Raw genomic sequence first — 25,943 nt, forward strand, 5'->3', positions numbered from 1 at the left:
TAATTCCGATTTCCCAGAAGACTTCCTGGAACTTCCTCTGAATTGCTTCTTAGAGTTAGGAACCAGTCAAGGTCTTCCGCACTGTTCCGTCTCGGGGGGGCATTTGCTGTCCGGGTTTGTAACGGCAACAGACCCTAGGGCGAGGATCCTATGCAGGCCAGGACTCCTTTGAGCAATCTCTCCTTCCTTGTCCGCATTTCTGGGATGAAGCTCGTTTTTCCGGCAGGTGGGGAGTTGGGTTGCAGCCACACTTTGGATTCCGGAGACGTTCCTTTGCAACCCTCCCAATCGGCTCCCTCCATTTCCCGTCTCTTTTTTTCCTCCCCCTTCCCCAACACCCTACCTTCCCCCTTTGGTTCCAGCAAAGTCTACGACCCCTTTCCGCTCCGGCTCAGGGGCCCCGCGTCTTTCTCTTGCAACACTATCCGGTGGTGGAGGAGGGGGCGTGAGCGCGGTTACACCCGGAAGGGGGCTCGGCTGGGCGGGGGGAGGCTCGCGGGATCCGCACGCACCCAGCCCTCTCTTCCCGGAGCGACCCTCTCCCCCGCGTCCCTCCAGATGCTGTCGGCCGCAGCGGGTGGTGGAGAGCGACCCTCTCCCCCGCGTCCCTCCAGATGCTGTCGGCCGGCAGCGGGTGGTGGAGAGCGACCCTCTGCTCATCAATCCCGGTCACTCCGGCCGGCTGCCGCTCCCAATCCGCGTGCTCCCTGGNGCTCGTCCTCTTCCCTTCCGCCTGTCACCCTCCCCACCTACCCTGCTGCAGCGCTCGGGGGTCGGCGGCGCTCCCGCCTGGTCGGAGGAGGGGCGGGGAGAAAGGGAGCGGGTGGAGCGGAGAGCGGCGGCAGGANCGGTCCCCGCGCGGCTCAGTCCCGGCCGCCGCGCCGCGGCCCGGAGCCTCGTCCCCGATCCCCGCTCCCCTCCGGGCTGCTCTGAGCAACGGTGCTCCGGGGCTCCAAACTCGGGCTGCCGGGGCAAGTGTCTTCATGAACCCAGAGGATGTCCGGGAAGCACTACAAGGGTCCTGAAGTCAGTTGTTGCATCAAATATTTCATATTTGGCTTCAATGTCATATTTTGGGTAAGTTGGAGCGCTTCTGGGATTTCAACTATTGTGGCCGATGGATCTGTGACGATTTCTCCCCACGTTGCTTGCTGCTTTTACTTTTCGCAGCCCCTCGGGCGCTTGCCCGAGCTTGGAGAGGCATTTGCCTTCCGCCTTTCTAGCTAGCGCGTTGGAGAGATAAACATTTAATCCTTTCTAGGAGTGGGAAGAGGTAAAAGAAAAACCGAACCGGAAAGGGGGCACCCAGGCCTTGGGGTGGCTTTTTAAGGGACGAATAGCAGGAATACGGATGAAAGAAAGGGCTCGGCAGTTTGAGAAATGAGCAACCACACGAATTAGATTTGCTCCCGGTGGGATATGGATGTTGGGCAGAGCGTGGTGTCATAATAGGGAAGGCTAATCGGGCAGAGCCGACCCTGAGGTCCACCTTTTAACAAGGATCTGATTGGACGAGGGCTTGTCTCCGTGTTGCCGCGGCTGGTCTGTGCCATGCTCAGCGTGTATCTTCTTGCACCATCTCGGGCTTTGTGTAGGATGCAGATGCGGTGGTATATGGTTCTGTAATGTACACGTAAATAACGCTTCCTGCGAGCTCTTCCCCAGCAGCTGGAAAGCGCTCTTTTGCATAACGGACTGGCCAGTGGGCGTGTGGGGTGGAGGGTTTTATTTCCATGTGTATATTATTGTCAGGATAATAACAAGTCACCATCAACATGTTTCAATGTGTTCGTGCCTCACAGCCTCCTTTTCCAGGGAGTGACAGAGCGGGCCGTTTTTGGGAAACCTTGGAGCAATGCAAAGCGAATGTGTGAGACCTGTTTTATTGGGGGTACGGAGAGCAAATGCTTGAACGCAAGATTCAAACCACGCTCTGGCTTTGCTGGCACCACAATGTGCTGGACACCTATTGTAATTAGGCTGGGATGCCTACTCTTTTGTTTGGATTCTTTTCCTTGATCTCACAAACGTGTTCAGCAACCAGACAAAGAGTTCACTAGGGCAAGGGGAAAAGGTTGGTTCAAACACTGTTATTCCTACCCCCCATCCCATCCCATCCCCTTCCTTAATGGGCACCTCCCCCCTTCCCCCAGTGGAAAGTAAAGATGGTGGCTGTCTGGGGGTGTTCTCCAAGTTGCTATTCAGTGTAGGTTCGGTATGAGATAAACAATCGTCCAACGGTTGGGATCAGTAATAATCCACAGCAGCGGGAACACAGGATGTGTTTATTTTGATTCTCCTTTAATTTTAGCCATTTCCTGCAAACATATACATCTATGAGAATAGTTACCAATACAGCTTTTTATAAATTTTTTTCCTATACACATTTACCAAGCTATTTTAATTTTTCCCCCTATTTTCTGTTCAAGCTTGCATTGGTTTGCATGTTTTGCAAAGGAAAATGGAAAGGTTTGGAGACCACTTTCTGTGTCAGCATGTCATCTGTCCTCAAGACTCTAAAAGAGAATGGGGGGGGGAGGTAGAGAACATGAATCAATATTATATCTAGTCATTCACAGGCAGGGTTGTTTTTTTTTTTGGTCAGAGATTGTACCTGATTCCTGTGAGTGGTCACCCCCTTCCTGCAGTCAAACACTGCTACAATTATAGGAAGAAGAAATTATTTTCTTTCCTTCTCTTTTTTCACCTTCGCTGGAAATGTTGAAAAGTAGTGGGTAGTCACATTTTTGAGTGAGGTGTTTTCATTTTATTGGAACTTGAAACTTTGTGACTTTGGGAGTCGGGGACTACTGACCTGGGACTGGACTTTGTTGAGGTGGTGAGCCCGGGCCTCTTGATTCTACTAGAACACTTCCAAAAGTTGCACATTTCAGCTACCAGGCAACAAAAAGCACCCAGGGGCTTTCTATGCAGTTTCATAGCAGGAGGTGGAAAAGAAATAAAGGGATTTGGGCCTGTTTCCCTGATAGTTCGGTGTAATTTTGTACAGTGTACAGAGGAAAATTTAGTATTTTCTGTGGATTAGGTTGTGGCAAAACCATTAGAATTGTGGAGAGCGTTAAAGAATTGTGGAATGCTTGCGGTGAGAGCTCTGGAATAGAGCTGCATCTTGTCTGATTTTGAAGGTCTTCATCTCTTGGGGGGAGTTTTATGGGAAGCCTGAAAGGAGACCTAGGCTGTGGAATTAAACAAGCTGCCCCAGGCAGAATTGTTAAATAGAAGCCTTCGTTCCAAGGCCCTTCTCTTACTCTGCTTTCTACTTGCCTTCTCCCTCTCTATGCCTAATGCTTTCCACCTTGATGCCCCCCATATCTTTCCTGTCCTGCTGTATGCTTCAAAATCACCCCAAATTTAAATCTCCCAGTTTATCAGTACCATGGTTTTTAGTCATGATCAGCAGGAAGGTAACCACGACATTAGATTAAAGTAATTCAGACTAAGGTGTTAGTGACTAAAGACCTGGGGGTCAGTAACTTGGCAGCCTGCTTCTATCAAGCTGCACGTCTCTGCCTAAACAGAGTCACCATCCTGCCAGTTCCTGTCAGAAACAGCAGACTCAATGCTACTCTTACACAGTTACACAGAAGAGATTGGTAACAGAGAGCATGGTTTCCTAATCTTACATTGTCACACCATGAGATGCTAGAAGAGATTTGAAATACATTGAGGACCCTTGGATGTACAGTTCTGGCAAAATAAAATTGAACATATGGTAGCACCAGCACTGCGAGTTTTGGTTCTCTTGCTAATGAGTAGTTTGACTCATTGCTAGTCAGTTAACTGCCCTGGGCCTCAGTTTCTCAGCTTTTAGAATGAAGGAGTTGGACGAGTTGTAAGGTTCTTTCTAGTTCTGACAGAGGAAGTGTCTGTCGAGTTCCAACAGACTAGGGAAGAAAAATGCAAGACATAGGCACTGTGTATAATGAAAATAGCGTATATTGCAACACTTGCTAAATTATAGACTTTTTCTGTTATTGAGGCTTGTCTGAAGATCAATTTTCTTCATTTTTTTCCATTAAACATCTTTTCATAAAACACGCACGCGTGCACACACACACACACACACACACACACACAAAACCCCCCACATCTTTCCCTAATTTCTTCTTGGCTTGTTCACTTATTGGTATAGTATGCGTTCTTCCCTGTCCCCACTGTGAATCTCAAATGTAGTCCTGTGAGTCATTAAATATATTTTTATTATTAGAGTTACAGTTTCGTGTGTAAAATAGGAATCCTTTTACATAACAGTTGTAAGTGATATTCTGAGTAACAAAGTCAACATCTTGTACAGATTCCTTTCTCATTAGTTATCACAGGGTGGTGGGGAAAATCTCATTTTCCCTATTTAATATTGGAAGAACTCAAGCCAGAAGGGAATTGATTTTATCGAGGGTGTCACCATACTGGGACATTTCTTGGAAAACCCTTAGGCTGCTTTGAGGTGGGTGAGGGAGAGAAAGGGAGTTTTGTTTTAAAGTCACTTCTTTTAGGTCCTGAACCCCCACATCCCATCACCCACCATTAATAGATGTTTTGCTCTGGACTCTTTCAGATTTTGGTTCTAACTCTTAGCTGTTTTTAGGCAAGTAAATTGACCTGATCCTGGTGTTGATCTGTTACTGTGTAACAATCAACCCTGACCCTTAGCGGTTTAAAACAAAACTTTCTTACTATATCTCATAGTTACGAGATTTGACCAGGCTTCTCTGGGCAATTGCACTTTGGGTTTCTTGGGCAGTTGCAGTGAGCTGTGGCTGGAGCTGGAGTTGTCTGGGGTAGGATGCCCCAGGTGACATACTCACATGACTGGCAGTTGATGCTTGCTTAGAGCTCAGCCGGGGCTATTGGTCAGAGCCACCTATATGTGGCTTCTTCCTGTCTCTGAGACTTGAAGAAGGTTCCAGCCAGTTAGGCTACACCCAGAACTGGCCCAGGGTCACTTACATCTATTTTACTTATTAAAGCACACAGAGAGCCTGCTCAGTTTTGGCAGGGGAGGGGGGGACGGGGAGGGGGAGAAGTTCCACCTTTTGATGGACAAATGTCAAGGTCGTGTGGGTTGCGGCCATATTTGAAACATACATTCTGCTGCACTAGCCATTTTCTTGTTTATAAAGGAAGGATAACATTATCTAATGGAATTGCAGTTTCAAGGATTCAGTGAGATAACATATTACCCAGTACAGTGTCTCAATAATTAACAAATGGTGCATATCATTGTTCTGGCCTCTAGACTTTATACTACTTCCATCCTGTACTGTGGAACTTCTAGAATACTTTAGCCTGGTACTTTGGCATCATTACTACCAGATAATCATAATACCCTTAAGGAGATGAGGCAAGTGGATTCAGTAAATTTAATTGTCACTTATTAGAAAAAAGCCCCATGTATCATTGGAAACTTTGAATGACTTGGGAAAACTAAGAATGTTTTGGGAAAACGAATTCGTTTTTCTCTTCTCCTCCCAGTACAACGATTAAAATAGCCTTGGATACTTGAGGCCAAATTTCTCTTTGTGCTTTCAAATGTTACATTGTGTCTTTAAGTGGAGGTTTATCCTGGGTTGGNAGGAGAGAGATTTAGGGAATCTTGGGGGGGGGGGGAGGGCATCGTAGGAAGCCTTATCTTATGATTCACTATAAATTGTAAGATGTTCTGGAATGACGATACATCAGCAGTTTATAAGTCATAATTTTTGTTTTAATTTGCTAGACATCTGTTAGCTTCGATGGCAACCATATGGGAGTCTAAATTGCCTTTTGAATTACAGGGAGATGGTAGGAAGAAGGCTAAATATGGTTATGAAAGTGTCTTGTGAGAAAAGTGTAAGAAAGGTGTAGAGACCTCAGTGGGGAAAATAATTGAGTACTGGACTTGCTTGGTCTGGCTGCTCACACTTGGGTCAGTGAGAAGACACTGAAGTATTCACACTTGATGATATTCTGGAAGACTGAAATGAAGCCAAGAGGGGAAAGTTGGAAAACCAAATGATGTTCCACCCACCATCAAATTGCCAAAATGAGCTCATTTAGATGGAGTGCTCTGTCTTAATTTGTCCACAACAATAGTCCTGGCAAAAGGTGAAAGCAGCCTGTATTTTAACAAAGCTTTGTAATTATGATCTCCTTCTTCTAAGGATCTCAACGTGTCTTACAAGCATATTGTGACATCTTCGTGACAAATGAAAAAAATTGGAGCACAGAGATGTGGGGTGACTTTTGAGCTGTTGAAGAACATGCCAGGGTTCACTTTTGGAATATTAAGTTTCCTCTAGTAACGATAGCCCTAGCTTCTCCTTTGAAACTTATTTTAGAAGATGCTTTTCATTTTAAAATAAAACGTCAAGTAAGTCACTTACATCTGTTCATAATTGAAAAGTGATAAAGTTTTTGCATATGCCTCAATTAACACCACCCACTAGCACAAAGAGTTAGGATGAAAATGTTAAAGAATATGATTGTATAATAAACTATGTGTAGTCTATTGAAAATTTGTAAATGAAAATTGGATTATTAAAGACGATTAAAGACAATGGAATATTGAAGACACATGCTTCTTTCCATATGTAACACTGATGACTGTCTTATATTTCTGACTTCTGACTCATTAGACTTCACTTGATTATAAGAGCCTCAACTGCAGGGACTGTCTCTCCATCGTTTTCATAAGCCCAAGGTCTAGCACATTGTCTGAGACATAGTAGGTGTTTAATAGATATTTGTTGAATGAATGAATTATGAAATCGTTGGAAAGTACCTACGCGTCATCTCCTCTAACTTCCTATTTAGTGAAACATTTTCTCTGTGACGTCCTGCCAATCCGTTTAAGCATGGATTTGTTTTTGGACCACATTTCATTTGTCCTCCAAGTAGATGTAATCTGTTTCTCTGTAACTTCAATCCCCCTAATTTACTGTTGTTGATTTTTAATTTTTATTTTGAAACGGTCTCAAGCACAGAAAAATTGCATGTGGTATGACTTGTTTTTATTGTGAGTCACTTGAGGAAAAGTTGCCAGGGTGATGGCTGTCACGCCAACACTTTAATGTATATTTCCTGTAAACTAGGATATTCTCCTAGATAGCCACCGTACAGCCATCAAAGCCAGGAAATTACCACTGATATGTTACCATCATCGAATCCTTCGACCCTTTTCAAATTTCCCAGTTGTTCCAATCATGTCTTGTAAAGCAGAGAATCCAGTACAGAACACACATCATATTTAGTTATCTCCTTCAGTCCTTCTCTGTCAAGATCTTGATACATTTGAAGATTATAAGCCAGTTATTTTATATAATGTTCCTCAATTTGGGTTTGTCTTCCATTTTTTTCATTCTTAGATTCAGGCTGTGCATCTTTGGCAGGAAAATTACAGAAATGGTGCTACATTCATCTCATTGCGTACCCATAAGATGGCACTGATTTCTGTTTGTCCCATTACTGATGATGGTCACTTGCTTAAAGTGTTGTCTGCCCAGCTGCTCTGCTCTTTCCTTTTGTAATTTGTACATATTGTGTGACAGGTTACTTTGAAACAATGTAAATAGCCCAGTCCTTATAAAATTTTCGATCTATTTATCGGTAAGAACTTATTGTTTCTTTTTTTCCCCCCTCAGGGTGTTTTAGTTAAGCTGTTGTTCTCCTTTCTTGGATGTTGTAGTTGGTCCCGGGTTTGGTGGTCAATGATGGTCTTTTCATGCTGCCCCCTGTGCCTGTTAACTCCCATCATTCTTTGAGTACTTCTTTGCTTTCTGGTGGAACAAGATGTTCCAAGCTCATCTTGTAATTTACTGGTGTGATCTGTTGTATCAGCCAGTTCTCCAAGGAGCCCTGGTTCCTTTGAGTGGCAAATGGTATTTAGAAGCCAAGATCTGGTTGCTAAGTGTGCTCAGGGCTGTGAGGGTATCACCATCTCTGGGAACTCTCAGTGGACAGAACTATGGAATATGTGTGTGTATATACATATATGTGCATATACATACATTACATATGCATTTCTTTTTTTTTAAGATTTTATTTATTTATTTGACAGAGACAGCCAGTGAGAGAGGGAACACAAGCAGGGGGAGTAGGAGAGGAAGAAGCAGGCTCCTAGCGGGGGAGCCTGATGTGGGGCTCGATCCCAGATCGCCGGGATCACGCCCTGAGCCAAAGGCAGACGCTTAACGACTGCGCCACCCAGGCGCCCCTACATATGCATTTCTATATTTATTTATATTTTGAAACCATGAGTTCAGTGATAACTTCAAATCCCTATTTGATACCACAGGGTTTATTCTAAGTTTTTCCTTTTCTATATTTATAAATACCTTCTTTGACAGTGAGATTCCTGGCTCCGATTATTTGATAAATAATTATTTGATAAATTCTCCTCATATGTAGCCAGTCTTCCACAGCTGCTCCTGTGCCTCATATGGTTTTCCAACTTACCTGCTGATGTTGCAACACGAATGCCACAACCCCACACCCCAGTACAAACGCCCTTCTCACTGTGCTTGGGACTCTGATACCCTGCTCTGAGCTTCCACATCCCTTCCCATACCTGTCCTTGTACAAAGGCCTACCTTGCTTGTCCCCACTAATGGCTTTAGGATAGAATTTTTCAGGAAGGAGAAGGGGAAGGCCCTAGGTAACAAAACAAGACTTAGCTCCCTTCTCCGTGGTCCTTCATTATTTAAAAAAGGGTATTATGTCATTCCTAAACCTTCTGTTTTTCATCTCTAAAAGCTCTTCGTTCCTTCCTGTATTCTTCACGTAAGATTTCCAGATTGTTCTTTGCCCTGGTGGTAATACTCTGCCTATGGTCCCATTTGGACACATTTTCTTTACTGTAGCAACCAGAACGGAACACATTCTTCACACACCCTTCCACTCAGCCAGAGAGCAGTGGGCTGTTACCCTTGAACTTCCTCTTAAGTGTCTAGGCCATACTGACTGTCTGCTACCGCCTGGATTTGTCTTTGAGTAGGTTACTGTCACAGATTATTTCTTCAGTTGCTTATCTAAAATATGGAGAAAGAATCCAACATCTCAGAGTTGTTATCCAGTATTAAATGAGAGCATGCATGTGCTTCGTAAAAGGTAAATCTCTCCATACAAATAGGAGTTATTAACTTAAGCTAAACTGCACAGGCTTCTCCTGGCAGCCAGAGAACATTGCTGGCTCAAAGTGAATCTCCAGTGAAATGAAACCTTGGCTTCTTTTTAGGTGAACTTCTGTTAAACCCATCTCCCTAGGCTCAGTGCTAATCAGAAGCCCTAACCCTCCAGTTGATTATTTGAATTTAGATTTTGTACTATTTATTTATCCTGTTAACATGTCTTATTCTGGCCCGGTGATTTTTAAACTGTACTATCAGCAGCCCCAGGCTTCCTTGAGGTGTGCCCGGGGCCTCATTGGCAGGATCTGTGACCTCTCTTCCCTCCTGAGGACTGAGCCAGTAGGTTTAATATTTTGGGATATCATGAAGAATTTGGCTTGAAGAAAAGGGGTCCGCTGCTCAAACAGACTATTGAAAACAACCATTCTAGCCTTCAGGTGTTTTTGAATCTTGATGGTCAAGGCATGTTTTAACAAAATTATTCCTTGTATAGGTCCTTCTCCTATGCGTGAATCTCTTTATGCCCAGGAAGTCCCTCTCACTAACTAGAGTGACTTCTGTAAGATTAGTTGATATTTTACCCCTTTATAGATGTGGCAGCATAATTCGTAAGTGGTTAGGAAATTTTGGTCTTCCCACCAGGGGATCTGATTCAGTAGGTCCTGGATGGGGCCCTGGTATTGAGTGTGTTTCTTTGTTGTTTTGTTTTTGTTTTGTGTTTTTAAATCCCTGCAGATGATTCTGATGCCCAGCTGATTTTGAGCAGCTTTGGTTTGTTGTTCTTGGCAAGATGTGGCATCTCTTCCCTTGCTGTCTGGAGGGGACACCTGGGGGAGCTGGGAGTGGGTAGTGTAGCGCTATGACCAGAGTGACTGATTTCACCAGCACATGAAGCTCATGTTCATTGCCGATGAGAAAAATATAATGTGGCCTTATTTTATCCTTCATGGAATTTTTTATTAATCCAAAAATGCCAGCTTATTTTTAAATCTGAAAGTCCTAGAAACAAAATGAGAAAATCTCTCCTAAACAGAACCTCTTGTGCTGCAATTAGTATGCTAAAAATTAGCATTGTATAGGGAGAGAAGCTAGTTATTTACTCGATAGGAACAATGAAGAAATAGACATTCTGTTATTTGCCCTTGCTGTCCTGCATACTTCAGGGCAGGGGACTGGGTCTAACCCAGATGCCACATAGTGACCTGTCTCCCCTTCAGAAATCAGCCTCCCTGGCCAAGGTGCTCTTCCTTCCAGCCTCCCTTTCTTGGGGTGTTCTCCTGTGTCCCTGGCGCTGAGTACCCTCATTTGGGGGTGGGGGGAAAAGAATTGCTTTCTATATCTCTGTGGCAGCTTCATTGACTTCACCGGTGTCACGCCGTGGTGGGGACATTTCTTCTCTCATACCCAAATGTGCAGCACTCTCCCAAAAAGCTGACAGTAAAGCAACACCGGATACCCAAACCTGATATTTGCCAGTTTACTCTAGAAAGAAAAGGTTGAATGTAGAATATTTAGAGTGTGCATGATGAATTGTCCCATTATTTTGAGTCCTTCTTTTCCCCTACCCCCGTTTAAAAAATTACGCATCTGATTATGGCGAGGCTCCTAAAGTGGAAGTCTTTTGAAAGAAATAAAATTTGGAAATATAAATTATTTCGGTGACATGTTTTACTGGGGCAGAGTTATCACACCAGTCCTAAAAAGTAGGACAAACAAAATAAATAAATAAACAAAGGAGTGGCATACGAGCTCTGTGGTTAGCAAGGTATAATTTTTTTAAAGATATTTATTTATTTTAGAGAGAGAGAGAAGGAGAAAGAGAGAGAGACAGCACAAGTGGGAGGGGCAGAGGGAGAGGGGCAGAGAGAGAGAGAGAATCTCAGGCCGACTCCATGCGGAGCATGGAGCCCAATGTGGGGCTCGATCCCGGGACCCTGACTTCACAACCTGAGCCAAAACCAAGAGTCAGACGCGAAACCAACTGCACCACCCAGGTGCCCTGCAAGGTGTAATTTTTAAGTAATGTAATCAGCAGCCTCAATAACAAAGTAGTTTTTGGAAGTGGATGGCAAAACACTTTGGCTCCCCTCACTGAAAAGACAAAGTGATGCTCTGTACCTCTTCCAGCTACTGTTTACCATTTAGATAACTATTCTAAGAGATAGGGCTCTTTTTACTTGTTGAAAAATTTTTCTAAGTTATACTTGGCACTAAGTCTTGAATTTCTAAAAATCTGGAGGGAACAGCTGGTGTTCTAATAAATATTCAGGCCAGCTATTTTAATGCTTTGTACTTCATTAAGTAGTCCTAATAAAAGGGGAATACTTGACTTAAGCATTTCTCAAAGTATAATGTTTTGCTTCCAACAAAAATTTCCCCCAGCTGTTAATATTTCCCCCCAAGCAGCCTTAAAATGTAATTCTGCCAAGTAAGTAGTTCCAATCACTGTTGAAGCATTTAATGCCACAAGTTCGATCTCCTGTTTTGAGGTATAGTCAGTCCTGTGAAAATGGCCCAGCCGTCTCACTGATGGACAGTCCATCAGTTAACTTAGAAATTTAGAATTTAGAAGAAGTCTTTATATGTGTCCGTATTAGAGCGTGATGATGAAGGTGAATCCTGACGCGGGCGTTTTCGTGTTCGGGTGGGATGCGGCGGAAGTCTGGTGTTAAGGAGCTCTGACTTCAGGTGTGTCTGATTTTTAGCCAGCTCTCTTCCTACGCTTGTGACCTTAGGTTATTTTAGTGACCTTGCAGTTCAGTGTCCTCCTCATCTGCCAAATGGCATTCTTAGTCATCGTATTCATGAATGGTTTTAATACTAGTATAACATCTGTCTTGGAGTCATGAGGATTAGAGCAGTTAAGAGGTATGAACTGCTTGGAATACTCCATAGGTATTAGCAATTATTCCTCTGTTTTCCTCAACACCCATTTTTTTTTTTTGGTTTTTCTTTTTTTCCCTTCTTTCAGAACCATTAAAGTAATCTTACACAGTAATATATATATTTTGTTCACTGTAATGTTCTGCCTACATAAGTGCATTCTCAAAATAACTAAAGGGAAAAAAGATCTAACAATATTCACAGTGTTCTTTTCATTGTAACGAATGGCATGTAATTCTTATCATGGATACCAGACCATGAATTTGCATCTATTGTTTGTTGTTAATTTTCCCCTTTTTCTTTACCCATTTAGATTCCCTTTTCATTTTCTTTGCAAAACCATACTCTCGTCTTAGTGTTTTGTGCTGGGAAGTTGAGTTTCTGATGTTGAGCTCTCATGTTAGGCCTACCACCTGGCGGAAATCAAAACATTTTATTAGCATCTGTTGAATCTGGATGTTGTGGAACTATCTAGATGGCTGCAAGTATATATCTTTCACATTATGGTTATCATAAGTCCTGCATAATTTTGGTCATCGTTTTGCTCTGTAATTCAGACAAATTCTGTAGATTGTGAAGGTGTCCTTAGAACTGATGCAGAAGTAGAATTTCGGCCTGAACTACCTGGTCATTGACTAAATAAATGGGCCGCCCACCCTGGTGAACGGCGACCCTGTGGCTTCTTCTCTGGGCCAGTGATGGGGGAGGCACCGGGAGCTGTGTTCTTTTTCCTCTAGTGGTGTCACCTGACACAGAAGACCCAGGCTGTCCTAATTTCTAAGCATAATCTCTCTAATTGGGCTCAACTCCGGGAGAAAAGGCCAGGGCATGCTAATTTAGTAGGTGCATGGAGCCTTGTCACTCATTCTTATGCGGAAGGTGTACAGAAATCCCCCAGCCCTTGAAGGGGGAGGAGGAGTGATGGGAGGGTGAGTAGAATTTTTACTGTAGTATTCACTGGTAAAAACCAATGATCTGTGCAGCATGACAGGAAGTTATAGGAGCACATTTAAGGTAATTTTAGCCTACCTACAGCATGCTCAACACTATTGATTTAGATTCTCTCGTTGACCTCCCGATCCATGGATGATTTGTGACGTCCCATTGGCAGTCACTGAAGTTATTCTCTTTGTCCTTCTGACCCAGGCTAGCCAGTTTCCATGAGGCCTGGAGGATGGCCACCTGGTAATCCAAACAGCGAACCCCAAAGTTGAGTCATTTGTAAGCTGCCTGCATGGTTTTGGGCAAACTCTTGTGTCACCTTGGAATTTCTCAAATTGTAATGTGTATACAAGCCATGTGGGGAACCTTGTTTAAAATGCAGATACTGGGGGCACCTGGGTGGCTCAGTCAGTTAAGCCTCCGACTCTTGGTTTGGCTCAGGTCATGATCTCAGGGTCCTGAGATGGAGCTCCTGCGCCCTGCCTCTGGCTCTGTGCTCAGCCCTGAGTATTCTTATCCCTCTCCCTCCCCCTCTGCCTCTCCCCCTGCTCGCTTTTGCAGGCATGCTTTCTCTCTCTTTCTCTCATGAATGAATGAATACATGCATGTGCATGCAGATTCTGATTCAGTAGGCGTGAGAGAGGCCAAAAATCTGGCACTCGAACAAGCTCACAGGTGAGGCCGCTGTGGCTGGTCCACTGATCTCATTTTGAGCTGCAAGGATCTAGACCATTGCAAACTGATTCTTTTCTTTTAAATTGATTCCATTTTTAAACTTTAAATACATTTATTTAAAAAATTCTTGAAAAATATCACTATTCAAATACATACAATGACAATAATATAGCTTATTAACTTCTCGGTAGTGATTGGTGCCTGCTGGCAGGCCTGAGTCCGAAGCTTATTTTGCTTTGTTACCGTGGAGGTTAACAAGTGTGCAAAGTGTTCGACATCCTGGCATCAAATGGAGACTTTCTCCTTGACTAGACCAGAGGATTAAAAGAGAGTTGAAAAGAAAATGACTTTCGTATTCAACATTATTTAATGTGGTATTCTAAAATTTTCTCCTCTGACACCCCAGGTCACCAGGGATGCTCACTTCGGGGAGCACTGCTTTTAAATAATTCGAAGGAAGGCATGCATTTATAAGCTAAAACCCGTTCGTGAGATGGGTGAATCTCTAGAGGGACAACAGTTGGGGAGATGCGTGGGAAGTTTTGCCTACTCCAGGTTCTGTTTCCTGTCAGGGAAAAAAAGAGAGGAAGCGCGCCCTCCCTGCCTTCTGGAAAATTGCTAACTCTGGGCCCAGTGAGCAGTTACATCTTAGGTAGAAAAAGGAAAATGCTTTGGGAAATTGGATCTCAGGCTAATACGAAGTTAACCTTAAAAACTGAGGAACTCTCTCTCAGTGGGTCCCTTCGACAGCTCTGTCTCCTCTTCCTTCAAGTTACTATCGATTATGTTCCATTTGGAATGAGTCCATTTACTTGATGCATTTTTAAGAAAAGGGCACTTTCTTTATACTTTTCTACCGTAAAAACAGTACAGCAACACTAATGTACATTTTTTGAAGGAAAAGACATTCACCACAATCCCAGTCATACTTTCTTTTGGTTCAGTTATATTAAAAATGGAGACTCTCAGTCAAATACTCTGAGAGCAGTGAACCAACCCCCCAAACAAACACACAAACAAACATTTCAGGGTTTCAGCTGTAGTCACTTAGAAGGATTTGAATTTAGCAAACCTCAGTACTTTGTAAAGGAAAAAAAAATGCGCTTTTCCATCAATAGCTTTTAAGCATTTCTTCTGACTTTACCTGCACTTCCCCCCTCAGGATAACATTTAGAATAAGTGTTTCAACATACAGTACAAATATCTTGTGAATAAACATCAATTCCACAGAACCAAAAAAAAAAAAAATCAATAGATCCGCTTTAGGCATTTGAAAAACCCTGTACTTTTAAACGAAAGCGTTGCAGTGTTAAGTAACTGAAGAAACAAAACCCCCAAACCCACGCTCTTAGCTTTAAATGTTTTCCAACATGACCTTTATGTAGACAGAAAAATATAGCTGAAAACTTTCTGGGCACCGGCTTTACTGTCGGCGCCCTGCCTACCGAACACGTGCAGCCGCTGCTCACATGGCAGTCACGTGAGAAACGCTACCTAGCATTCTTTTTTTTTTTTAAATCTCATAACTGGAATCCTAGGGAAAATAGTGTTTGGTACCAGTTCTTTTAGCTTTGTCTATTGGTTTTGGAAAGAATAAATTGAATGAAGAGATGGCTAGATGATATAATTATATGTGGCATTTTCATTTTTTTCCTGAGTCTGCAAGATTTAATAATCCCTAATGTTCTTCCTGTATGCTTTGAGAGTTTTAAAGTTGGTCTCTGGTGAGGATTTGAAACAATTGTGTAAGTTTGAAAATTGTGGGGCGCCTGGGTGGCACAGCGGTTAAGCGTCTGCCTTCGGCTCAGGGCGTGATCCCGGCGTTAATGGGATCGAGCCCCACATCAGGCTCCTCCGCTATGAGCCTGCTTCTTCCTTTCCCACTCCTCCTGCTTGTGTTCCCTCTCTCGCTGGCTGTCTCTATCTCTGTCGAATAAATAAATAAAATCTTTAAAAAAAAAAAAAAAAAAAGAAAATTGTGTTTTGCTCCCCCTTTTTTAAGATACAGATCAATATTTTAAAAATGAAAGGATGGGTGTCACTGAAAAGAGGATAGAAATATTTTATATTTTGTGAAATACATCTATACCACTTAAATACTGATATATTTGGATTTTTAAAATATCAGGTGGTAGCAGTATATATCAATATATATCCTTCATGAATATGAATGTTATCAATATATATCCTTCATGAATGACACATATTGATCTATATCCTTGGATTTTCTTTTTGTAAGTAGGTATATGCTTTCTTTGGAAAAAGAAAAGCTATCTATATGGCCATATGACCTCCAATTTTATTTATGATAAAAGATTAAAGTTTCTTTTAGGACAATGTAGTATAAATACGCAAACTAAATGAAATTTTTTTAAGTTAAAAATAAAACCCAGAGATCAGGTTTAGTCTCTATGACATAAACAGAAAACAAGGTTATGATTATATTTTTGGTTCTTAGATGAAGACAAAAAAATGAACTCTTTGAACTATAAAATTATTACATCTTCATTAGGGGCACCAACAGATCATTAATTATTGCTAAGACTCTTTTGAAATGCAGTTTTTAAATTGTGAGCTTTTGATTGACTATCCCCTGCCTTGCCCCCTTCTTTCTGTGAATTTAATTTCAGAATGGAGAAGACAGGGCTTTTTGCTTTCAGTGAAGGTGAATGAATCTCTTTCTCACTCCTTAAAAAGGTTAACCTGCTGATGACAGAACAGAAGGTTGGGATTATTTTCAGCAGGAATGGCTGTGTAAATATTAATTCGGTGTTCTTTAGTGGGTCTTTTAGCACCCAGGTATTGGAACTATCCTTTCATTGGTCTTTTGCAGTCCAAATTATATCATCTTAGCACATCTGTGTTGAAAGGGACCTTAAAAATCATTTAGGCCTCTAGTTTTCACCTCCCTTCCCCATCTTTTCCCCCCTCCTAATAGTAGAATCCTTTCTTTTTTTTCTTCCCCAGCCACGGTTTTCCACAGAGCCCCCAGGTTTTAAAACAGGGGACATCTGTGGTCCCCGGAGCCTAGCATCTCGGTGGGCTTGGCCAGCCTCTGCTAAGATGCAGGGGGAGAGTGTGCAGAGGGGACAAGGAGAGTCCTTGTGGATTTTGCATCTTGCTGATGATAGTGAGGAAGGTATCTGTTTAGAATTTATGAATTCACCTAGGATGAAGTCCGCGTTGGCTTGTGCTGTCCGTAGGCTGTGCGCACGCAGACTTGCCCATTTCCAAGTGCTGGTTCTTTGACTCCGCTTGGTTCTTCTGAACCGTTTTGGCGCAGGCATTCTGATTAACATCAACCTTGTTTATGTGAAATAAGTATTCAGGTTATTTATTATGTATTACTCATGCTTTGGAATGAGCAGACTCAAAAAGTTGGCTTCATATGGATTCCATATGTGGCTTTTAAGTTAGCAGAAACACAAAGACTTTCAATTAATTTGCACATAAAGTTGCATATTGAATAGATTAAGCTTGATGGTATAGGTATTATTTGAAATTCTTTGTCATCTCTAATAGTGTTCATTTTTCATTTAAATAAGAAGATTCTGGGGTGATTACCTTAATCTATGAATTCATTTAGGTCCTATTTGGGTTTTTTTCATACTGAATGCAGATAGCCATGGAATTTATTTTGTTTTGCACTGTTAGCTCCCGATAGTCACACATGATTTAAAAAATGGGCCATTAATTCTTTATTTCTATAATTTAACTTTTTCCTCCCTGACCCCAAAGCTAGGCAGAGAATACTGCCTTGTCTAAGGTAGTGGTGAAGAGACCGAGTGGGTTCAAATACTGGCCTTGACACTTTGAGCTGGGTGACTGTGAATGTATACTCCATCACTCTGAACTGTTCCTTCTGGGCAAAAAGTGAGTCTACCTGTAATTGTACAGGTTCACTGAGATGACGCATGCACTGCTGAGAGGGGAGAGCACGCAGTGAACGCGGACTTTGTCATCAAATTTGGACTAGAGGACAACTCAGGACAGGTGCAGGCTTTTGGTTCATTATCACCTGGGAAAGGTGTTGGTGGTGTCCAGGAGCCTCAGCTGTCCCTGTTAGGAAAATGCACTCTATGCAATAGAACTTCTCACTCATGGCAGGGTTTTCTTTGTTTTCTCTTGTCTTTCACCCACCAGGGGCAATTGTACCTCCATGCTTTCCTTTGGCAACTGGATCTCTCTGAGGGTTTCTAGCCAGGACAGCTGCTCCAGTCCCGTCTCTCCTGCACCCTAATTTCCTTTCCTGTTTAGCTGCAGCTGTCCAGCATGCCCACTCCTGGCATGACCTGATCAGCCCTCTGCTTCTATATCACAAATGCCAGCATTTCTCATGTCGTGCCTAGAAGGTCATTTTGAGGTCACAGACCTGTTTTTTTTTTTAATGGTAGCATGTGTAGATCATTACAGTTCCAATAAAATAACATTTGGATGATATAGGCATGTTAAAGGCATAAAATTTTTTATGCCTAGAAAAATACCTATTGCAGCTATCCAATAATTATTAATTGAAATGAATTAATTAAATCTAAAGTAATTTTTTTAAAAGATTTTATTTATTTATTTGACAGAGATAGAGACAGCGAGAGAGGGCACACAAGCAGGGGGAGTGGGAGAGGAAGAAGCAGGCTCATAGCGGAGGAGCCTGATGTGGGGCTCGATCCCATAACGCCAGGATCACGCCCTGAGCCGAAGGCAGACGCTTAACCGCTGTGCCACCCAGGCGCCCCTACATACTTAACAAATTTTTGGTACAAATGGTGTTTATGGGCTGTTGAACTTTAAGGAATCTGGCCTTTTAAATTGTGCTTTTCCACTGGGGATGTAAAAAGTCTAAGTCCAGCAAGAAGAAAGTTGCCTTCCTTCCCAAAGTTAGTGCCTTTCAGAGTGTGAACATTTGCCAAATGGAATTTCATCTCACTGGTTTTCATTTTCTGAACTATCATAAGTTATTTTTCTTCCTTCAACTGTAGGGATGAAGATTTCTAGAATTGAAGTTTTGCGCAGATTGAGACCAGCTTCTGAAATGTCCATTATTTATTTCTCGTGCATTTCTAAACATAGAGACGTTTCCAAAGGTGGAAGGGGTGAAAGAAAGGAGGAAGAGAAGCAAAGGTGGTGTTGGGCCACTGTCTATGTGCTTGGGGGGTATTCCCAGACTGCTGTTGGACTGAGCCCTTAAATTGGGTGGTGTTTCAGAGTTCCTTTCCAGTGAGGGGCCTGTGCTGCTGCTGTTGTAATCCATGTCGTGAGTGTAGCGGGGGTTCCTGTGGAGACTCTGGGACCGTGAGCCCCATCAAGACTATCCTCTACATTTAGGGACGTTCACAGGTTGTCAGGAGACCCTCATCCACACGTTTCTTGTGCTTCTCCACGTCTTGCTGCGGGTGCCAAGAATGCTCTTTATCTGGGCCATTTCTTCGAGTGGTGTTTGCAGCGAGCAGTCTTGAAGGATGAGGTAATGTCTCTCTCTGGAACAAAGAGCAATCTCACTTACTGCTTATTATAAAGCAGCAGGTTCCCTAAAACACAGGTTCCTAGGCTGTGACACAGACTGACAGCAACACGTGCAGCTGCCATCTGGGCCCCTCTGTGCCACACGCCTTGGACTTTGGGATGAGAACAGATGCCAACCTGATGCTCATGCTCTCTGCTGTGCTGTAATAGTCCTTTGTCTCTGACCCAGGTGTCTCGTGTGTTCTGGTAGCTTCCAAGAGACAGTAGCAGGTTAATTTGTTAACTTGTAAGTAGGGTAAAAACCAAATAAGGCCGGACATAGGTGTATTGTGTAGTAGTTGAATATTTACCCAGTTAAATATATTCAGCTGTTGTGTCCTCTTTATTTTATTTTATTTTATTTTTTTTTAAAGATTTTATTTATTTATTTGACAGAGATAGGGACAGCCAGCGAGAGAGGGAACACAAGCAGGGGGAGTGGGAGAGGAAGAAGCAGGCTCACAGCAGAGGAGCCCGATGTGGGGCTCGATCCCAGAACGCCAGGATCACGCCCTGAGCGGAAGGCAAACGCTTAACCGCTGTGCCACCCAGGCGCCCCTGTTGTGTCCTCTTTAGAAACTAATGACCTGGGCCTCACCTACAAATAGTGTGGTTGGGAAGGTGGTGGTGGTAGGAAGGTGGTGGTAGCTTCTCCTAAGACCTGATGAGGGCTTCTCCAGTACTTCGTATTGATGCCGCTGGCCTGTGCGTCTCCGGGGAACCAAGGGAGACCGAGGCGTCTTTGCCAAGAATGGTTGTATCCTGAGTCAGGTAAGATGTAAAGCTGACATGGGCAAGAGGTCAATCTTGAGAGTGTAGAGCAACAGAACCGGGAGTATTGGTGGTGGGGGGAGGAGAGCACAGAAGGTTAGGACCCTACGATACTTGGCCCTGCAGGAAGAGAGACCCATGGGGAAGTCCAGGTCAAGGCCGCAGGCGAGAGCCCATCTCTGAAACATCCTGCCTTTGCTGAACTGGGACTGGGGAGGAAAATTTGTTCGCGGAATGAATTGTTTTTCAAGCAGTTAACCAGCCTATTGGAAAGGAACTCCGAGATCACCTCTATGCTGGTTTAGACAATTTAGAGAGTGTTTATAATTAGCAGTCATGCAGCTGATGAAAGGCAAGTAAAGAATATTTCTTTAGAACAATATTTTTTCTTCATAAAATGTCTGTAAAAGTGTATTTACTTGTTATCTGCAATATATATTTGCTCTTTCCCCCATGAGAAGAGTAATATGTTTATTTGGTAATTAGGCCTGATATTAAGATTCTACATGGAGAAAGGACTTTCAGGGTTCAAAAAGGAGATAAAATATTGAAACCCCACTCCTGTTTCTAGTGTGAATCTTACGGGCATTTAAATCCTAAATATTTTCATTTGTTTAATGATATGTGAAAGTTATTCACTGTCTGCCGCCATCAAAGTGAGATCCATGATGACTGCTGAAATCTAAGGATTCATGGATTAGGTAAAAAGTGCATGGATCAAGAAGTGGATTTTAATGGGGGAAATATCTGTGGGAGTGACCCCCCTCTTCCCCAAGGACTGCCATATAGAGCTACACAGGTTGCAGACTGCACAACTCCTTGGAATCTGTATGATGTTCCCCAGAGTTGTATAATGTAGTTTTGTGTGCATCGGGCAGTCATCCAAAGGTTTAACTAAGTGGCATATAAAGTGGGTGATCCTTTTAAGTTGAAGGGTTCAGACATTTCTGCTTAGTGTGATAAGTACCACCTATGCCTTTTAGCCCTTGAAGAATCTGGTGGTGATGATGTTGGTAGTGGGGGGCGTGGGGGCTGCTCATGGGGAGTTGGGAGCTCCCTGCCAAGGAGAGGGTTCCTCAGTCTGACAAGAACTGCTCAGGTGCCTTGGGATCTTGTGGACTGGGCTAAAAAACCTCAGACCAGCGTCCACTCCCCAGCTGGTCCTCATTGGGCCCAGGGAGACGAAAAAAGCTGCAGTCCCTGAACCTCTGTGACTGGACCCTCCAAACCGAGTAAACCATTTGTTTGCTTATGTTAATAAGTGAATAAGCTTGGTCACTCATGTTCAAAGTAATTAACCTTGTTTGTGAAGTGATAGTCTGTACTTACACTGGATTCAAGATTCAGAGGTGTTTGTTACCAAAACGAAGAGGCTGCCAACCAATTTTTTTTTTTTTTAGTTTCTTAATACAGTTACTTTACTTTCTTTAAATTACGTGTGTGTGCACATGCGTGTGCATATACACACATACGTATAGTGTTTGCTAGTTTAAATGCGCAGATTAATAGAGATCCTTTTTTGTGTGGAAGATGATTTTATTGCATACCTCTGCGAGTAACTTTAGGAAATAAAAACCAAATATTAACACATGAACTTCGCTGTTCTGGATGCAGTTTCATAAAAGACTTGGGAGTGGAATTCTCCCCACGGCATAAGGATACACTGCTGCTGGTTCTCTTCTGCCTCTCGAGCTTGGGGACCTGTCACACAAGGAGAACGCCTAGTATCCTTACAGTTAGGTGGAGGTACCAGCCCCCAGTGGGTTCCTTGTTCCCTACCCAGGTGAGTGGACAACCTCCAGGGAAGCCTAGAGGACTTGCCTGTCACTCCCACAAGCTGTTCCCCTAGCAGAAGTCACTATGTTTTCTATAAAGGGTTTTTATTTTATTTTATTATTTTTTATTTTTTGAAGATTTTATTTATTTGACAGAGAGATAGCCAGCGAGAGAGGGAACACAGCAGGGGAGTGGGAGAGGAAGAAGCAGGCCCCCAGCAGAGGAGCCCGATGTGGGGCTCAATCCCAGAACACCGGGATCACGCCCTGAGCCGAAGGCAGATGCTTAACGACTGCGCTACCCAGGCACCCCTCTATAAAGGGATTTTAAATAGTGGAAGGCTGTGGAACTTGGCATCATCAGGTAAGGATTTGAACCGTCCTTCTATTATTCTCTAGCTTTGTTGCCCTGACTCATTTTAAGCCTTCTGAGGCTTTGTTTCCTCCTCAGTAAAGTGAGTATGTTGAGAAACGGTTCTCCATAGAGGTCCCACGTTTCTTGTGCACATCTCGTGAGCTGAGGCACTTACTGCCTTTGTTTTGGGCTATCTTTTTAAGGATGTTTGTATAGTGAAAAGCCTTGGAAATTAAATGCCCATAGGAAGTAAAAAAAGAATACCTGGGTTTCCGAAGTTCAAGGGCCCTCTCTTGTCCCGTTCACTATGGGAGCCCTCTTTGCATTGTCCCGTGGTGCGTGGTGCTCTGAAGGGGCACAAATGCAGATACTGTGGCCGCTGCTCCTGCTGTGAGTAATAAACCATCCTTTGTCTCTGACCCAGGAGTTCCAGGTCTCCTGCCAGCACCCAGGGAACTGCGGTAGGCTTACTTCTCAGCTTATAGGGAGGTGGAAATCATGGACCCTGCACAGCACTGCAAGTCTTAACTTGATCCCTGTCTGCTTGTATGCTGTGCTGCTTCCCTCCGCCACGTGTCTCTGCCTTGGCTCAGGTCATTACTGTTTCCCGTGGGCAGCATTATAGTCCCCCTTTCCTTCCCCAACACTGTATTCCCCCCCATTCTGCGGCGAGATTTCTTGAGTGGCAAATCTGATTGTGTCACACTGCCCTGCTTTAAATACTTAATTGGCTCTGAATTAGGATAGGATTAAAGCCAAGCTCCATCACAGGGATCTTGTCTAGGTCTCCCCTCCCACATTCATATTCTGTTCTCCAGCCATACTTGTGTGGAGCGGAGGGGAAGCTCTACTTGATGGTTGTCATGAATTATTCAGGTTCCCAAGTTCCCAAGTTCCCAAGTTCAGCTCCCCCTGCGCTGTGATGCCATATGCAGGGGTCTCCTGGCCCGCTTCCCACCCCTCTGTGGGAATGGGGGCTTAGGGACTAGTGAATCGGAACTCAAGTTTCCTGGCTGTAACTTTGCACTTACCTCTGCTTTAAATGACCTTTCTACCATTTCTGTCCACCTTCCAAGATGCTGCATCTAGCACAGAAAGTCATAAAGAATGAAGAGGTCCTGAGGGCAAAGCACTTATCTCCGGGCCTTAATACCTGTTTCTGGTGCTGCTGTAATTGCTCTTACAAGAATTGGTGCCGGGGCGCCTGGGTGGCTCAGTTGCTTAAGCGTCCCACTTTTGATTTTTTGGCCCAGGTCATGATCTCAGGGTCCTGGGATCTAGCTGGCGTTGGGCTCCATGCTCAGCAGGGAGTCTGCTTGAGATTCTTTCTCCCTCTTCCTCTGCCCCCTTCCCCCCTACCAGTGCGCTCGCTCGTGCTCAAGTAATAAATAAGGGTATATATGTAAAAAAGTTGGTGCCAGTGCTTGGGAGCTCTGCTAAACTGCCTCTACCCTCACCCCATCATCTAGGTGTACCCCATTTAGTTGTTCAGTCCTTTAGCATATATTCTGTATACATCTTCAGAAATATTTAAAAAAAAATCATCAGAAATACACCAAAATCTATAATCCTGGAAAGAAGGCATTAGCATCTTCTGGCCAGTTGCATGGCCTCTACAGACGGGGCTGAGGGTGCTCTTAGCTAAAGAGGAGCGTCCTGGCACTCAGCCTGTTTCAGTTCAAGTGGCTCTGGGCAATGTGTTTCCTAGTCTCTCCCCCCCGCCCCATTAACACCCCATTTTCCACCTGACGTCCGATTCACAGCAAATTGTTTTCTAAAGGATAAATCAAAGGTGGGTTTAAATGGTTGAAATACAAGCTGACTATGAAATTGTGAGTATTACCAGTTGGCAAATCCTGTGGACTGTACTGTCTAGCTAGGTCTACCATTTGAACCATTTTGAGCACCAGTGAGAAGAAGGACATTAGTCACTAACCCTCCCTCATGCAGGGATTATGGTATTGGCATTGCACCTCCCTCAGGCGCTTGCCCCAGTGGGCTTCTCTGGTGCTGATTCAGTTGGGAGGGGATGTTTCCCCGCTGGTTTGTGAGGTCCTTTTGAGGCAGGCCCTGAACAATGGGGTTTCATCCCAGGTCTCGACAGGGCCTGGCTCCCAGAAGGCATTCCATAAATTGTTTTGAATGCATGAATGACTAAATAAGAAAATATGAGCGTGCTTAGTTAACTATAAACCACTAGCCAAATGTGAAGGCATCCTCCCTGCCCCTCCTCTGATGTGGAAAGATGTGCTAGTGCGGGAGTGGGGGGCTGGCAGTGGCAGTTTGGGGTGGTGGAAAATGCTTATTACTATACTTGGCGTTCTCTCTGCCTGTGCGCTGTCATTCTCTCACATCTCTCTCCCTGGAGGGTTATTAGCAAGCTAGGCTTCAGAGGAAGTCCTAAGCAGCTTATTGTCCTGACTTCTGGGCTCTGTTTTAGTTCAGACCTGGAGGGCTTTTCTAAGAATGGGCACCTTTTGTCTCTTCTCTCACCCCCTCCAGCTAGGGTTTATAATCTCTTTTATCCTTTAATTCTCTCCACCCCTATTTGGGTCTTCATCTGAAGAGCCTTATCTCTGACACCATTTTGCTTATCTAGGATCTTCTTTCCTCCCAGAGCCCCAGAGTCCTCCTTTGTGTTTCCTGGATATTTTCTGGGGCCACTTTTTGAGTGAGGTGGGGTATGTCCGGTCAGGTAAGGCGCTGGTAACTATATATCTTTGGAAATTGGGACAAGCATCTAATAATGGATTCCCCCCCCCCCACTGTGGACTTCTTTATATCAAACACTTTTAGCATACACTTTAAACCACATTTAAGGAATTGGTTTTATTTCAAATAATAAAATTATTCAAAGGAAAAAGTACATATATGTATGTCAGTTGACAGTATTTGAATATTTGAAATGGAAACTTCTAGAAAATCTGAGGACATGGCATTCTTAGGTAGTGAAACTTGATAATCCTATAATCCAGACTTTGGCCCCAGTTTCCCTTTTTGACTTATGTAGGACAAGGCAGAAGTTCCTTTGTACCTATCTCTTTATTTATATTTGTTTATTAATTTTAAAGATTTTATTTATGTATTTGAGAGTGAGCTAGTGGCAGAGGGAGAGCGAGAAACAGACTCCCTGCTGAGTAGAGAGCCTGACACGGGGCTCCATCCCAGGACCCTGGGATCTTGACCTGAGCCAAAGGCAGATACTTAACCGGCTGAGTCACCCAGGCGCCCCTGTACCTGTCTCTTTAGAGATAGCACTATGTCACTTTGTCACTCCCCACCACTTGAGCTTTTGTGACAAATCTTGTTACTTAAGTAGTATTTGCTTGCATGTGCTATCAGGGTCACTGAAAAAAGCCAAAACCTTGTTAACTGGAGGGTATGATACAAATTTAAGCTGTTAATAATTTTTACTGTGATTGAACATTTTTACTTAAGTGCACAGGAATTCTTGGCTTGACATGGAAGAGGCTGGACACTGTTCTGTTTCCTATGTGTGGTATAGTTCATGGAAATCCAGTCTTTAGGGGGTAGTGGTATGGGGTGGCATAGCCATTGTAATCCAATTGACACCTTTCAATTTATTGATCAGATTGTCTCAAAGGGTGACTACTACTACTTTTCTTTTTCTTTTTCTTTTTTTTTTTTTAAGAGAGAGTGCATGTGAGAGGGTGGGGAGAGGGAGAGGGAGGGGAGGAATCTCCAGCAGACTCCATGCTCAGCATGGAGCCCGATGGAGGGCTCCATCTCACGACCCTGAGTCGAAATCAAGAGTCGGACACCCAGCTGAGCCACCCAGGTGCCCCTACCAATAATCATTTTAAATTCTGTTCATCAAAGTGAAGAAATGGGATCAGGTGTGATTTTACAGATTTTTAATCCTAGAAAGGATTTGAGATTTGAATACCATCTCCGTGG

General features: G+C 43.6%; 1 protein-coding gene across 1 annotated transcript in view; it reads left to right on the plus strand.

Annotated features, from left to right (window-relative positions):
- The first annotated feature begins 854 nt into the window (after window positions 1-854).
- The window catches only part of TSPAN5 (tetraspanin 5), a 157,455-nt gene continuing 132,366 nt past the window's right edge, over window positions 855-25,943 (plus strand). Inside the window, exon 1 of the mRNA XM_002921196.4 lies at window positions 855-1,077. Coding sequence (XP_002921242.1) covers window positions 997-1,077 — 81 coding nt within the window. The 5' untranslated portion in view covers window positions 855-996. The remainder of the gene's footprint in view (window positions 1,078-25,943) is intronic.

The sequence above is a fragment of the Ailuropoda melanoleuca genome, chromosome 11 (genome assembly GCF_002007445.2).
Source record: "Ailuropoda melanoleuca isolate Jingjing chromosome 11, ASM200744v2, whole genome shotgun sequence".
NCBI lineage: Eukaryota > Metazoa > Chordata > Mammalia > Carnivora > Ursidae > Ailuropoda > Ailuropoda melanoleuca.